Source organism: Corvus moneduloides, chromosome 2 (assembly GCF_009650955.1).
Source record: "Corvus moneduloides isolate bCorMon1 chromosome 2, bCorMon1.pri, whole genome shotgun sequence".
NCBI lineage: Eukaryota > Metazoa > Chordata > Aves > Passeriformes > Corvidae > Corvus > Corvus moneduloides.
The window spans coordinates 105,630,774-105,647,758 of NC_045477.1; the positions used below are offsets into that span (position 1 = coordinate 105,630,774).

Consider the following 16,985-nt stretch of genomic DNA (forward strand, 5'->3'; position numbering starts at 1 on the left):
CAGCTACATAAACAGCTTTGGGTACTTTGGAGGCCAGCACGAATTGTAACAATTGTAACACTGATGAACAGCTGGATTGATCTGTACTGGGTACTTCACAAGTGTTTCTCAGTATGTTACCATACCAACATTCTCTATTTTTCTGAGTGACAGGGAAATGCTATCACCCCTGTATTAAAGGTCAAAATAAACAGAAAATGGACACAAATTCCTAGAGCAGGAGGTGTTCTAGATTCCTTGGAGTAAGCTTCACAGCAAATGACATCACAAGGTGGCACAGGTGCTCAACCCAGTCACTGGGAAAGACAAGAGGGACAATGTTCCCCTGTATCCTTAGGGTTCAAGATGTATTATCCTTTGGGTATAAATGACTAGCTTTTTTCTTCCTGGAAGGCATATGTGAAAGACAAAGACTATTACTTGGGATATTTGTTTCTGAATTCCACCTATGCCATAAGCTTTTGTGGATCTAGTCCCAAGTGGCACTCTCAAGGCTGTGACAAAGTCGGTACAGGCCACCCAAGTCTGAGATGGGTGGCCTAACAACCTCTGTCTCTCACTTGATTTTTAGCATCCAAGGAAATGAGTTTTGAAAAGACCCAGGCAGATGGAAGTCTCCGAACTGTCAGTTTCTGCCATGCCAGCACCCACATTTCCCTAATGACAAAGGATGTGAATTCCATCTGGATGCTTCTGATAAAACTGAGGCACAGTGAGAGGTGCTGAAAAGCAAATGGTGCCTCTGAAATCCTGGCATTAACAACACCCCGTTAAAACTCGCAGGGGTAAATTATGTGTCTCCAAGCAAATCTGTCTGTACAGGGGATTTGCTTTATAACAGAGAGACCTAAAAGGTGTAACACTCAAGGGATTTTGCTGCCATGCTCTGTTGCAACTTCTGAGCAGATTTTGTAGATCATGAGTGTAGAAAGCAGACATCATCATTACATCAATTTTTACCTTGGTGTCTGGCATTTGGTTTTCACTATTACTCCAGTGCTGAATGCCTTGAAATGAAACATTCTTTCTACAACAAAAGCTCCCCCAGTAGATATCAAAATAGGTTGTGTAAGGAAACACTTACTTCATAGCCCACAATGTCACTGTCCACTTACAAGGTTGAAAGTATCACACTAAAGGCAGGTGAATTCAGATTTATCAGCAGAGATCTAAGATACAGCTCTCTCCTAATAAAGATCATTTAGAGATCCAGAAATGCTGCATGTGGCACCCAGATGGAACCAGTAGCTGAGGAATTTTAGGGGAAAGTGCATAAACTGTGAAGACAGACTGCCCAAGCTGAGTGATTAGCACAGAGATGCTTTTATGCCACTTTTCCCTAGAGCTGTGTCTGTCAGCATGGTCTCACCTGCTCTTTTCCACAGCAGCTGCAGCTGCTTTCACGGGCTTCCCTGCAGGGACAAAGAATGAAAAGGAGACTAGAAGAGCCACTCAGAGCAGCTGTAGATGCTAATGGAATAAGCAAGCAGGCAAACCTGCCTTCAAAAAATTACCAGCACCAGTTCTGAGTATAAGTAGTGTCTGCATCTTCCCACACCAAACTGTTTCCACATGAAGCAATCTTCCATAACAGCATTCTGAAAGGAATTTTCACTCTTACAATAAGACTGGGGAAGGATTCCTTGTTCCACATGTGGCCTCAGCCCTGGAGCCCACCTGTTGGTTCTTTGCTAAAACTTTGCAGAGCCCAAATATGTCACAGCAATACCTTCAATCCTTGGAAACCTCATGGACACAAAACAGGCACTGACACTCTGTGTGATCTAAAACTGAATTACCACATGTATTTTCTTTGCAAAGAGAAAGTTCCAATGGCTGATCCATCAGAGCAAGCTACTGACCTGTTTCCATGGGATCCTTTTGTAATCAGCAACTACCAAAAAACAGTTATCAAATGCATCTCAGATGGTGAGGAGCAATGACTTGTCTCTCCTGTTTTTATTCCTGTATCCTCATGACAAGTCCAGTCAGAAGGAATTTTACCATAGCACTGATTTACCAGGGCAACAACAATACAAGATTACCAGACTTCTCTTACTGACTCACGAACAACTTAGGGATAATAGCTTTCTGGGAGAAAGATTAGCTGAAATTCTGTATTTGCTCAGCAAAGATGTTGTCAACAAGATGCATTTTGCAACAGGGATGACAACTAAGTTAACTGTTAAGCAAAAGGTCTGTAAAGAACAATCATCTCAGATATATTGTTCATTATTCTACCACTGGAGGCTTTTGCTTACTTCCTGCTGAGGTACTCAAAGTCCCTTATAAAGATAAATAAACTGAAACTTTCAACAAGCCCCCTAGTGTATGTACTGTCTCACTACAATAAGAAGAACACATAAGGCAGACAAAGGGTGACAACTTCAAACACAGGTTTCTGAAGTTTAATATGTATTTTCATATTAAGACAGCATTCTTCGTTTCCATCAAATGTAAGAGGAAGTAGAGGTGTTCAACATCTTGGCATTCCTCTTAAAGTATCATCTACACTACAGTCACACTGAGTCACATGTGCTTCTTCTCCCACACTCCCAGCTATAAACCTGCTGTAACTCGAATACCAGTACTCCACAGCATGCTTAGAAAGAACTAAGACCAGTACAGCCACTGGCAGGTAGGGAACTGGCATTCCAGGTCCCAGCTCCACTCAAGTCTCCAGGCTGCATACACGGGAGCCTGATCCACAGATGCCACCTAGGAGCTGAAATCTGTGGCATCCCTTAGCAGAAAACAAAAAGCCTGGCCTTGTTCTGGTGTACTTTCAGGGGTTGCCAACACTGTCAAACAGGCTCATTCTGAGGCATGTACAAATAAGAAAGACTTTACATATAATTTCCAGATATATGTATTAACTCCCCCCAACTCTCCAGAACACACAGCAGAGGATATCCATTTCTGACTGCCTCTGGTCTGGCGACACCAAAAGCGCAGTTTCCTCGGCAGCACCTCCAGCTTTCTAATGTCTCTCTTTCATTACTTCCTGCAGCAGCAACACATAGGTTCACACAGCAAAGCTACACATTCTCCTAAGCTCGAATTCTGTCTCTAGCGTAGGATCCAAGGACATTTTCTTGACTATCAGATATCTTACATATGGCCGTGTTTCCAAATTCATAAACTTTGTATAAAGATAACCTGGTCTGTCATGAAACATGTAAAACTGTGCCCAACTGTTGCTCTCCAGACTAATTTTGCAAGTAGAGATTAGTTTTCAATATGAAAGCAGTGAAAATTGTGGCACTCTTCCTTGTTTCTCTAGTAAGGAGGCATTTTCTCAGTTGTTCCAGTTGCTTCCCATACCAAATAACACTACCTCTATGCTGGACACAGTGTGTGCACTTGAGAAGATTCTGCTGCTACACAACAAAAGGTTCAATCATCAGGATCAGAGATGTGGTACAAAAGGAGTAACTTTCACATTGCTTCTTCAGTTCACAAAAGAACATGTTTCAAAAGCATCTCTCAAGCACCCACACATATTGCAGAGAGCGCTCTTATTTCACAGGCATTTCTCAGAAGCTTCAGCAACTCAGCTTCTGAAGACTGTGGCTAAAGTTCATGCCAAACAAGGCTTTTTGGTTTGTCAAAAAGTTTGTCAACCAAGGCTGTTAAAGCCAGAGAAGTTGAGTAGATATGTAAAAGTTCACCATCCACACTGCTTGGACAGTTTAGGGTAGGGAAGAAGAAAGAAAAAGAAATGGTGGGGACCAGGAGTCTTTAGCTCAAGAATTTGAGCTACAGTCTTATGAAGAAAAGGCAGACTAAAAACAGGAAAAAGCATTTACCAAAAGTGAAGGAAAGAAGGAAAATATGGTGGCAAAACCCCCAAATCAAAGTCTATTTGCCACGAGGCACGCAGGCTTTAAACAAAACCAAAAGCTTCCTGGATCTGGTACGATTCAAACAAGTTACAAAACATGGAAAATTCCATTACTTCCTCTTCACAGAAGAGGCAGAGGCAATTATCATCTTTCAGAGAAAAAGAAACCTGAGGGAAAAAGCCTACAGACTGCAGTTTTGAAACAAACATCTTCATTCACCATTTCCTTTCATTTCTAAAAAAATATTTTCCATCTAGCATAAAAAATTTTAAGTCGAGACATTATTTTTGGGAAAAGCTGGAGGGTATGCGTGGGCAATACAAACAGAGGCTTTAATGGAAAAAACTAGTCACAGCATTAACAAATGACAGACTATTATCCTTCAGTAATGAACTAACATGATGGTACTTTCCCCTTGCTTTTCTCTGTTTTTAAAGAAAGGATTCTGTCTGTATCCTGTTAACTACTACAGAATGGTTCTCAATGTACTTGCAATGCTGTATTCACTCAATTATAGTAGAGACTTTCTCTTATATTCAAAAGGAAACAAAGAAAAACTATATAAGGACAAACTACATGTTTCAAAGGCTAAATTTAAAAGTGTAATAAAAATGTGCAATTAGACAATTTACAGAACTGTTAGGTTTGTGAATTTTCCTTTCTTGGTTTTTGCCCTTTTAATTCTTGCAAATGTAAAAAAAAGCAACTTACTGCATTCTGTCCTTTACATCTAGGATGCCTGGAGAATCTGCTCCCATACCTAGGTCTGACCGGTATGATAACTCAGGAAAACAACTTCATGCTTTTCAACTGCCGGAGGGAAAACTTAAATGCAACCATAAACATTCCCAAGATGCAGAGTGTATTTGGATCACCAGCTACATGAAGAACCAGAACAACAGACCAGCCTGACAAGAAAACCATCCGAAAAAGAGAATCACTATATGATTGCATATGAAGAAACAAATGAAGAGGAATTAAAACTGTCTGTAAGGCATTTTAACCAAATGCACCATCTATCTAAAATATGAGATAAGTTTGTAGTGCATTAGTATGTCTGAGTTCATAAAGCCTCAGCAAAACTTTGGTCATAATTACTTCTGGGCATTCCAGGAACACGTAATTGACTACAACACATGATACAATATAAAAACTAGTAAGAAATTGATGTGACTTCAGAGACAAAAAAAAGATTTTTTTAGAAGAGGTTGGTTGTGAACTATATCACTGCAGAAGTGTTAAATCATGCAGCAAGCTTGCCAGTTTCAAAGCCCTTACTTTGCAAGTCAGCCAATCGCTGCAAATGCCCACCGTGAAAACAAAACAAAAAATCCTACAGAAGTTAGGAATCTGCTTCTTCTTCAAGTTGGTGGCAGCTACCAATAAATGAAATAAATCCGAAGTTTTCTTCTTTGGCTAGTCTGACACAACTCTTTCTCATCTTTGAAGGTTTTCTATTTGCAATTAGCATTAAGGCTTGTATGTCACTATCTAGGCTCAAATGCCTTTCACAGAACCATGGAATCCCAGAATCATTAAGGTTGGAAAAGACCTCCAAGATTGAGTCCATCTCATTCCCACCTACACCTCAGGCCTATTTAAGTCTTTCACAGTTAAAGGTTCCAAGATCTTATCCCCTGATGTCTGTGATCATTTACCTCCAGCAAGTTCTAGCTTAGCCATTATAAATGAAGAGTCTGACATCAGCTAGGATTCCTTTTAATCCATTTGATTATCCTTCTACATGCTGACGAGATATCTGTGGGTGAGGAGTGGGAACCAGCTATATCTCATTTGAAAAATCAAGACTCACTACACATGTCCAAAATAGCTGCATTAATGTTGCATAGTATTTCCTAATTTTGGACGGCTAGAAAAACACCAAACTAATGGAGGTCATACTTCACAAAGATTAGTATCCCCTTCCTTATGTGCCAAATTCCCCTTCCTATTTGCCCCATTGCTGCTCTGTTCCCTTGTGACTCACACTTCATTAAGCTGCCCATAAATGTGAATCAAACTCTTGCAAACTCTGCTTTAAAAAGAAGAGCAAGCTATGTGTCTTCTCCCAAGTGAGTACCAGGATGCAGTGGTCAGAGGATGTGAATTCCACCTGGAGCCCCTTACTGATGCCAGAGGAAGAAAACATGAGACACAATCTTCCCCTTAATGTTCCCTAACGACTGGCTTTTGCTTTAACTGATCATCAAGGTCTCTATTGGTATTCCACTGTAGCACATCCAAACAATCTCATTCTTTTTAAAGGCTATGTAAAACTCTTGCCTCACCCTTACAAATGTCTCTTTCATACATGGAGGACTAAATTACAGGAATTACTGAGGTTTATGCTACCCAAGTTTCTCTATAAATCTGCTCCTAAGGTAGGCATGCTCAAGACATGCAGTTTGGGATTAAAAGGAAAAGGCAGTAAAGAGAAAAGACTCAAGTAACTGTGGGTTTCTTCGGCGGATGCATTATCTCAATCTTCTCAAGCATCAATACAGAATGACAACTGTTCTTAAACACAGTATGAAAGATATAACGTGATATAGCATCATAATGGATTGCTTAATGAACCTCTAAATTTAATTTTGTTCATAAACAGCAATCAGGGAAATTAATAAAACTACCTCTTAAAGTAGAGTAGTAGTGCCTTCAACACAGTCTCCATACCAGCTTGTTTCCACATCATCAGGGAAATAATGATTTTCCTCTCCTCCTGCTGCTTATGTTTCTTGTTTTGAGAAACTTCAACAGAATAAAAGAATTATTCTATTCTCCTTTTCCCTCACCATGCAAGAAAAAATTATTGCCGAAAAAGATCATACTGTATTTTTCATTACTCACAAAATTAGCATTTAGAAAGCACCATTCACCCTAGATTTCTATGTCACTTTTAAATTTCATTTAACTCAAGTACTTGTTGACTTTTTCATGCTTTGAGGAATTATAGATGCTTACTTAGTAATATCCTCACTTTATCAGGGAAGCTACCAAAAAAAACTGAGGCATGCAGTAGTGAAAGACCAGAGCCTGCTTGAATTTGCATGAAGATCTGCAATAGTGCCACTGAACTGCATGGAGTTACACTCATCCAGAACTAGGCTACTACATAGCACACAGCAGAGACCAAATCATTCCAAAAGGCTCCAAGTACCACTGTGATGGAAAGAACAAAAGTAAAATCTGTATTCTGAGTCACAAACCTCTTTCCCAATTCACCTGCTCATCATAAAGAATCAAATCATATTTTTAGAAAGAGCAGCCAGTGAGGGGTCAGGAAGAGACTAAATAACTTTACCAAGGTCATACAGGATATTTGCAACAGAGAACATCTCTAAGCCCTGATTTCCCAGTTTCCAGGATGCCACCTTGTATCAGTCACAAACCTTTAAACACCACTAATCATAACAGTTAAAATAAATAAAAAAAAATGTTCTTCATTCCCAGAAGTAGCCCAGTGTCTTAAAGCATCATGTACCTCATCAAAGAACATTTCAAGAGAACATCAAGCTGATTCTGCAAATGAATGATGAGAAAAAGATTCGTGTCAGGCATGAGAGGAAATATGTGTGCTAATGTCTTTACAAACAATTTGATGGGTGTTAACGTCTTTGATATGGGTCTTAATGCCTCTACTGACTTTGGGCAGCAGGTTCATTACCGGGACCAGGCAGCTTGGCTCCTGAAGTAGACAAGGCTTCGCACAAGCCTCAACTTCTGAGCTTTGGGGTAAAACAGTAGGTTCAACAGGGGGATATGGGGTAGCCAGTTCGGGAAGGCTGCACCTTCCTAGTACCACAGCCAACAGGGAAAGGAAGAGGGCAACACGCAGCCGGGAGTTAGGGTAACAGGGAGGCTGTGCCCTCCGAAACCCTGAGAGAGAAAACCCATGGGCGTGCGCTCTGGTGGACTCTCTCCCTTTATTCCAATAAAGTTGAAGGACTCCTCCGTCTCCTTTTCGGACATAAACCTCTGGCATTGGTGGATTTTCCTGACAGGCACTACCACAGAGCTCCTTAACTCATTTCCCTCTGCTAACTACATCAACTGTGCATCACACTGATGAGAAGTGTGAAGTTGTGTTGTTACAGCTCACCCTCTGATACCTGCTGATCAAAGAACTTAAACCACTTTTTCTTTCCCTTCCAATCACTGCCTTTATTACACGTTTTTAGAACATTGTCTCTTTCGGAGAAGCGGAGAAAGCTTTATTAAACATTCATTCTAGGTATTTCCTACTGGAGTCATGTGAGGAAAGTTCTTTTTATCATGCTGCTTTCTTAAAACAGATAACAAATTTATCTGCAACATCAGTATAAGTAAAGTGTCAATAAAGTACAGAATAATCCTTTACTTCTTATAAGAATTTCACAGAAACAAATATCACTAATAATTCAGAGGATCAAGATCTGAGAAAAATCTTAAGGCTTTGGCTTGCATTCCCTACCAAAGGACCTGGGTCCAGATCAAGACACAAAACAAAGAGAAACTTGTGGTATAGTACATAATGAAGAGGATGCAGGGGAGAAGAAAAGAAAGGGTCATGAAACTTTACTGTCTGGTTAGCCAAAGAATAACAAACAAAATGGCTGCTCCATGCTATAAAACACATTGAGGCTTACTCTAGGGTTCAGGGATGCAGTGAAGCATTTCCTGTGGGTTCCCCCCTCAGACATACAGCATATTAACTAGATTTAACCGTAACAATTCTGGAGCTTTTTTCCTCAGCACTGAAGATTAATATTGTCTTCTGGACAGAAGCGTTATTCTCTTTGCAGTCATAATTTTCTCTCTCTCTCACTGAAAACGTTCAAAACATTTTCTGAAACTTACTTCTGATGAGTGGTACTTAAGTGCACCCATCAGTTCTGCCTATTTCATTCTGGTTGGCTGGCTCACTTGCAGTGCCTGTTTCTGTGAATTCTTACAAAACCTGTAAATGCTGAAGCCATCCAGCACTCAATGTTATGGCCACCAAATACCACAAAACACAGAACAAGCATAGACTTACGCAGCTCTTCTCGATGCCTCTCTGTCTCTGCAAAGAACTGGCGAAGCTCCTCTGTGATCTCCATATTGCTCAAGTCATATTCTATCTCCCCTTCAGACTCAGAGTCTTCCTCCATTTCACAGTCCCTTTCAGCATCCTCTTCCATTTCAGAATCCTTGTCAGCATCCTCCCTCTCCTGGTAGGCACCTGTGTACTGCTGAGCTTCTGAATAATATGGAGCTCTGACATGTGGTCTACAGCTGGAAGAGTAGTTTTGGGTATATGGGAGATCATTCCCACCCCAATCTGAGTAGTGGCTGCTTGAAGAGGCTGCAGCAGGATGCCACGGATGCCACGGCAGGTGATAAAAGGATTCCATGGCTTTCCTGTAGGCTTTCTGGTGCCTACGCATCCAGCGCATGGCTAAGTCATAGTGTCTCCAGTACCTCGTGTACACTTTCTGAGCGTACCACGGCTCGATGTCTTCCTGTGGCCAAAACACATGGGGAGGGGGAAAGAACACAAAAAAATCAACCACACACCACAGCTCCAATGCTCCCCCCCCCCAAAAAAAAGGAGGTACAAAGAGAGAGAGAAACAAAGAGGGGAGCAACTAAATGCAAGCACAACGCTGCCTTTTAATCCTTAGTCATCCTTTACCTATGACAGAACATGGAGATTTGAAAAACAACATGTGTGAGCACTATGCACGTGCACCACACCTCATTACTCCTACAAGAGACTGTTTTTGCATCAACACAACTACCAGTGAAGAACTAGAAATAGAGAAGTTGTAGAGTTCAGAAGGTATTTTCCAAGTGCTCATGCTACTACAGTGGGAATCAGTTCTTTTTAGGAAATACACTGTGTGGATATATTCCACAATTCCTTAGACACTCACATGAGTTGCGAGAACTGAATCACTCCAAGGTGTAGCTATTGCAAGCTATACCTGATTTCCAAATTCACAGACAGAAAACACAAGAGATTAAAATTCCTCTCTATTAAACAAATGCATTCATTTTTATCCAGTAATGTATTTCCTCCAGTAATGTATTTCCTCCATCTGCCTGCCAAAATTTCTCAGGAAAGGTCAAACAGCAATTCAGACAAGTTCATATATCCACTGTGGCCTCAATCAAAACCAAGACTGTATTTAGCCAAATGCAAGCTGCCAGTAAATCTCCCTTTTGTATCCATCACCAACCAGAACATGAAAAGAGGCAATAAAGTGCCACTGATAAAGTACAGAGAAAAATAGCTCTATAGAAGGAAACATACTGTAACACACCTTCTCCTGTCTTCCAGCTAATCTTAGTTTTCCTTAAAAAAGTTTCATGCTGTTTGGATTTCACCAGGAATTACAAAGCCCAACAGTCCCTCTAGCCTTAAGCTCCCTTCATAGAAGCCATTTCATCTCCCCCCTCATCCCACTCTCAAAAAGCAGGGTAATTGAGGATCTTAAAAAAAAGCCATAAAGTAGACTAGAGCCTAGAACAAGTAAACTAAATAGCAAATATTTTCTTGCTTTCCCTCATGTCTTAATTTCCATAGAAAATCTTTTATCTGGACTACAACAGAATGCCTCTACTTTAAATTGGAAAATTTTAATTAAACCATTTTTTGGCAAACACTCAAAACTATGGCAAAACTAGCTGAGGTTTTCAGACATGAATGTAACATTTACAGTCCTTTATTAAGGTTGGGTTTTTTTGTTTGTTTGTAGTTTTTTTCAGTCACAGGACAAAAATCCTTAAGTCTGTTTTCTTGATCTGCACTGGCAATTTGGTCCCCTTAAAAGAATGATTCTCTGGGGGAAAGAAATCCCAAGGCAAAAAAGAAAACTCAAACCAAAAAATACTTTCCATTTAACACTATCCAGACAGGCTAATTTATTTTACTTATATTTGTTTCCACTTTCTGGTTCTCAGACAATAATGCAAATGCTAGTGAGTTTAGACTAATAATTGCAACTCTCATGATACACTTCTTTCTGGAAAATGGAGCCCATCATTGCAAAATATGAAGAAAATAAAGAAAACCCTCCAAAACAAACTTGCATTCCTTAAGGTATTCCTGATCAAAACCTGCAACCTATTTGTGAAGGGCTGTGTAGCTCAGTTATTGTGATTTAAAAGTGCAGACAACTCATCCTTCCTGAAAAGAAAGAATTCATGGAGATGAAACTTCACTGATATTCTCTTCTTGGTCTAACACTGCACTGCTACACCACCATGCATTTTGGAGCATTTATTTCCAAGATGAGTGGGTAGAAGGAAAGCATCTGCCTTCCATATGGAATTTCTTCATCCTTAATCATCCAACTACCTAACAGCCAGGATGAACAATGTTTTATTTACTGCTTCCCTTTGCTTAAGAATGTCACATTGACTCCTCATCCTTCAGCAGACAGATGAGAACGTCCTGTTATCAAATCTGATACATTAACAGGTTACTTTTAAAACATTTTGCCTATTTTCTTCCTTAAAAATGAAAATACTTTAAAATCGAGTTTTGAAAGACCATGAAGCTTGACACAAGCAGGTATCTCCTACATTCTATATATCTGCAAAGAAGACAATATATTCTTTCAAAGCTCAAAAATTATCTCCAGTTCTTCTAAAATGTTTCTAAAAAGGAACTTGATGACATTACTGAAAGCTCTGGAATCGAGTTGGTTGATTTGTCTGGCTGACTAGCTCCAGTTGTTAATTTAGGGGAAAGGAAGACAAAAAGCCAGTTCATGCAGACAGAACTATGATGCTGGTGCTTGTCCAACTACTTTTTGTGAGGTTTTTTATGTTGAAAACGACCCTTGAAAACCACTCTTACATTTGAATTTTAAAAATACATCTGTTAAAAAAGTAATTACAGACATGTTTTACATTGGGGTGGAAAAGGGAAAGGAACACTTTTAGTCTCACTTAATTCTGTGTCTGTGCTTTTTCAGCTGTGGAATAAATGGAAATAAGAGACTTCCTCAAGGAAACAAAAGCTATAAATCTAAGGCAAATGATCAGAGTCCTCTGTTATTCTCCTGTTATTTCTCTGGAGTCTTCCCAGGAGTAGACAAATCACGCATTGTTGTAATCTGAATTCTATTTTCAAAGCAATTTAGCTACTTCTAATTTTTACATGTCTGCACTCACAGTTCAATAAAAGTGTTTATATGCATTTTATATATAAAATGGGACTAAGTTATCACATAGAAACCTGTAAAGATCTCTTACCATCTCTTGTGGAGTTTGTTCTGGTGATGATCAAGGTGAACTAGAAAAGAAAATAGTAGCCTTTTAATTCATAAAAATATACATATTAAGGTGGTCACAGGCACTGAATGTATTTTTTGTTACATTTGAGTACTATGACCTACAGCTGTTAAATATCCCTTCTCTGTTGTGGCGAGTTGAAGTCTCTTATTTATAGATTTTGATTGGCAGCAGTAAAAATCCAATTCTTTAGAATTCCCCGCTACAGGAAGAAAGCTAAAAGGGAGCCTTCTACAAAATGCAGTCTAAAATGCTGGAACTGAACACTCCTCCCATTGCTCTTCTCCTTCTTTATGCTCCCACAACCTTTATTTTCCAAGCTAATGCCAAACAAAAATCATAAACTTAAAGGAAACAAATTGTTCTTACTTTTTAGCTGTGTCTGCACAGGGACTTGTATAAAAAAAGCAAATTATTAAACCCATCCTGATTCCACTTATGCAGTAAGGTTTCTGTTTAACCGGTGGTTTTGACCACATACAGCCCCTTCTTTCTCTTTTTTTTTTTCCCCTCCAGCATCTGTTCCTGCCTCCCATAAAGAAAACACAGGTCAGTTCAAGTTGCAACCAGATTTTTTAAATGTGAGGAACAGGTTTAAGGAAGAGGGACAGCTGGACAGGAAAAAAATAAAAAAGGGAAAAATAGTTGTGGGGGTAGAAAGGGAGAACAAGAGCTCTACAGCCACCACGCAGGATTTACAATCACCAACATTTTAGTGTGGTTTACCAGTATGTATCACTGAGAAATATTCTTAATCTCCTCTTATCTGACAATTATTTTATTACACTAATAGGTTAGCTGCTTCATTCACATATTTCTCCTGACATTCTCACCCTCAACTTGAACTTTATTTTAGGTGAGTGCCAGTGAAAAGTAACAGAAATGGAGTACACTAAAATACCTATTGCTACTCTTACGATATGGTCAAATGCTATTCCCAGAAACACTGGAATATAGCCAAGACGGCACTTAAAACTGTTATAGATTTATACCAGGATAACACCAGGGTTTTTCAAAATGCCTATGAATATAGTACATACACTGGTTGTGTTCTACCTCACATTTAACAATACTGATTAAAGACAACTTTCTGTCTCTTAAGGTAAGACACATGGCATGAAAGCAGAATGGAATGGTCAGAGAAAATGCAAATCATGCAGCAAACACAAAAGCAAATGACTGTCCTTTCCAAACCCCAGAAGCTCAAACCCTTGGTAACACCAATCTGTCTGCAAGAAGCCCTGCATACAGGAGCAGTCCCACTCCAGTTGATGGGACAATTCATGCCAGCAAAGGCTGCAGATTCAGGCATTAGGCAACCAAAGCATGTGAGTCACTGGATTCTCTCCTGCCTGCTCGGAGGAAGAAGGAAACCCAGCACTGAGATAACTGCAAAACACTGCAGTGACTTCTAACACTCAAACCCCCCCACACATAAAGATCGCTGTGCCATCCCTCTTTGTGCATTTCAAATATCTCATTTCCAACCATAGCCTGCTTCAAAACTTTTATCTCCTCTCTCATGATGTACACATATACTTTTTGTCTCTTTCCCATATACATCTAAATACTGTCAAGGTTGCCATAATGTTATTTTCTCATACTTAAAAACCTAAGCCCATGGTAGCTGATTCATTAATTTTCCACTTCAGAAAAGTAGGTGTGTCTAATATTCATATTCACTCTAATTCCTACACAGCAAAAAATTCATTGAAAGAGCTTCAGAATAAACAGAAATCAGGATTGAGCTTGATGTAAATAATTTTTTAAAGCAGTAATTGGTAAAGTCTGATATTTTATTATTAACACACAACATGTACATATGCTTTCTGAAAGGGAAGGAGTGGAAAATCCCTGGCAAAACCATCCAACTATATTAGTTTACCAAACATGAAAAACCTGTTTTGCCAAACACAGAAACTTTAATTACTTTTATAAATTATTTATGAAACATTATACTACAAATATAAAGCAGAGCATAAAAATGCTGCAAGTGAGGACACTAAATTAAAAAATGAGTTTGTTTTATTTTCAGTTGAATTACTCTTCCAAAACAAACTACATAAAATATGAAACATGACAAGCAGCAGAAAATAAATGTAATAGTTCTACTTCTACAATTTATACTTAAAATAATAAAATATGAACCAACTGAACATATGAAACTCACCAGCAGATGTACAATTTAAAATGGGAAAGAGATTTGTTTGCTTATACTGATCATTAATGATGGAAATATTTTTCTACTTCCTTTACCCAGTTTTAAAATATTTCTCCACTGAAAATGAATCAGGGACATACTCCCTTTCATCAAAACATCTGTCCCCTTACCCCTTGAGGCAGCTGAGCATTAATGAAAATAAATAAATCTGATGACAGTGTTTAAATTCCCTTGGAGCCAACAGAAATTGAGACAATGTCTGTCATACAGTGAGACACACCTCAACACACTGAGGTTTACAACTTGGTAAGTCCCACTCTGGGACAGACTAGTGGTGTGTTGGATACAGTGTGGCCACATGGAGGTAACAGGGAGAGCCCCAAGCCCAGTGCAGGATCACTGAGGGTTCCACTATTTAGGACATCCATTGACACAAGATTAACTAACCTGTTGCATGACATTATGGTAAAAAACATCATATGTTATTAAAGGAAGGTGGAATTTCAATAAATTCAGCAGGTTTCAACAAAACACATGAAAACAAAGCTTTCATAAAAAAGCCAACTATGTTTGAAGTGTCCGTAACAACAGCCAGCTGACCAGCCCCTCTGCCCACTGCTGCTTTTGTCCCTGAAGCGAGAAGTGTCTTCAGTCAGGCCAGAGCTGCCCTAACTCAGTATCCAGTTTCTGGCAATGGCTATTAAGAGATACTCAACAAAATGTGACACTAACATATTTATACAGGAATTACTTTTCCAGGTACATTTGTCCTGATTTCAGCAAGTGGTAGTTCAGACCCTTTTTTTTTTCATCTCCAAACTGGTTTTGGCATTTAAAGCCAAAACCCCCATGAGTAATAGGTGTTTCCAATAAATCCCCTGGCAGTAAATTTCACAGTTTAGGGATTAAACATAATTTTCTGCTGTATATTTTGAACTCACCCTAGTACATACTAGCTAAAAAAATGTGAACATAACAACATCAATAGTGTGCATTCTCCCATAAACACAGGTTCATTTTATACTTCAGATGCTTACTCTTGGTGCAGAATTATCACCAGAAGAGGGAAATGTCTGAAAAGTGGTCTAATATTCTGTGCTTCAGATTAACACTGTGCATTGCTATTGCGTTAACTTTAATACCGAAGTGCCCTAGTTATAGTCACGCAGAAACGCAAGCCTGTGATTGCTGGGACAGTTGGCAGCAAGTTATTTCTCTTCAAAAGAAGGGGTAAAAATTCCCAACACTATACACTGCATTCTGGTTTGTGAATGGCTGTAAATACTTGTCCAGCACTTAGGATACAGTTATGGCTGCTTCTCATCCCAACAGGAGTGCTATGAAGACCCACCTATCACTCTGATGTCCACATCAATGTCCTTAAAACAACAGTAGCAACTCCTGTGAATGGAAGGGAAACAAATTAACATCATGCAAAATAATGTTCTCAAACTTCAACATATGTACTACAGCTCTTTTGGCCTGATCAGAAACCGAGGCAGTGTAATCCATTGGGCCTTCCCAAAAGAGGTTTGTTTATTTTTTTTTTTTTCTCCCTGAGCTCCAGGCCATAGACCCAAAAGCTATTTCGGCCAAAAATGAGAGGGGAAAAAATGAAATGCTAAAAGCTGTACAATTATCAGTAGCCCAGTTAGCTTATGTTTCATATATAGCTGGTCAGTTTAGTCATAAACAAGGAAGAGGATAAAATTTCTCCTGTACAGCTTTTGAAGGCATAAGTAATTTCCTGGTCGCACAGATGTCGTGTCTAGACCCCGGCAAGTGGCTTAAAGGGCTCGCAGAAGCGATGAGCAGCTCTCGCCTCTGCAAACAGGGCACACAATTATATCCAAAGGCTGGCAGGAGCACAGGCCTTGTGCCCCAGGCTGCCCCCGGCCCCAGCGCACAGAGAGCCGCTCTCGCCCGAGCTCCCTCCCCGCCGCCTCAGGCCCGGGGCCGATAAACTGCAGAGAAGCGGCAAAATCCCGCGCCCGTACCGGCGCCACCCCCACCGCCCGGCGCCACAACCACCGCCCTTGGCCCCGCCAGGCGCCCGGGCTCCCACATTTCCCACCCGAGCCCTTCGCTTTCCCGCTCCCGCCGCCGTTTCGCCCCGGCTGCCACCGCCCTCAGCCCGGCCCCCTCCCCGGGCGGGAGACCCGGGCCGCAGCCTGCGCGGGGGCACCGCCGTCCCCCCACCCACCCGGGCAGCGCGGGGCTCCGGCGGGCGAGGGCAGCCACGCACAGCCGCCTCCCGCGCTCCCTCGCTCCCTTCCGGCAGGGCCGGCGCGGCTTCCCTCAGCGCGGCTTCCCAGGGCGCTTCCGCCCGGCGCTCCCCGGGCCCGCGGCGCCATCGCGTGGTGTTATGGGGAGGCGCCGCCGGGCCCCGCTCCCCGCAGCCGCCCCATGGAGCCGCAGGCCCCTCACGGAGCCGGCGCTACGAGCTCACAGAGTCACAGGATCAATTAGGTTGGGAAAGACCTGCGAGATCATCGAGTCCAACCTATGACCGAACATCACCTTGTCAACTAAATCGTGGCACTGAGTGCCACGTCCAGTCTTATTTTAACCACCTCCCTGGGCAGTCTATTCCAATGTCTAATCACCCTTTCTGTGAAAAACTTCTTCCTGATGTCCAACCTAAATCTCCCCTGGGACAGCTTAACATTATCTCTTCTCGTCTTGTCACTTGTTACCCGGGAAAAGAGACCAAGACG

The 16,985-nt window shown here is 40.8% G+C and overlaps 1 protein-coding gene across 1 annotated transcript in view; it reads right to left on the reverse strand.

Annotated features, from left to right (window-relative positions):
• The window catches only part of GEMIN8 (gem nuclear organelle associated protein 8), a 33,240-nt gene extending 16,655 nt beyond the window's left edge, over nucleotides 1-16,585 (reverse strand). The window contains exons 1-4 of the mRNA XM_032100682.1: nucleotides 16,472-16,585; nucleotides 15,620-15,669; nucleotides 12,069-12,108; nucleotides 8,860-9,325 (exon numbers count right to left, since the gene is read on the reverse strand). Of these exons, the coding sequence (XP_031956573.1) occupies nucleotides 8,860-9,325; nucleotides 12,069-12,071 (469 nt within the window). The 5' untranslated portion in view covers nucleotides 12,072-12,108; nucleotides 15,620-15,669; nucleotides 16,472-16,585. The remainder of the gene's footprint in view (nucleotides 1-8,859; nucleotides 9,326-12,068; nucleotides 12,109-15,619; nucleotides 15,670-16,471) is intronic.
• Between the last annotated feature and the right edge of the window lie 400 nt (nucleotides 16,586-16,985).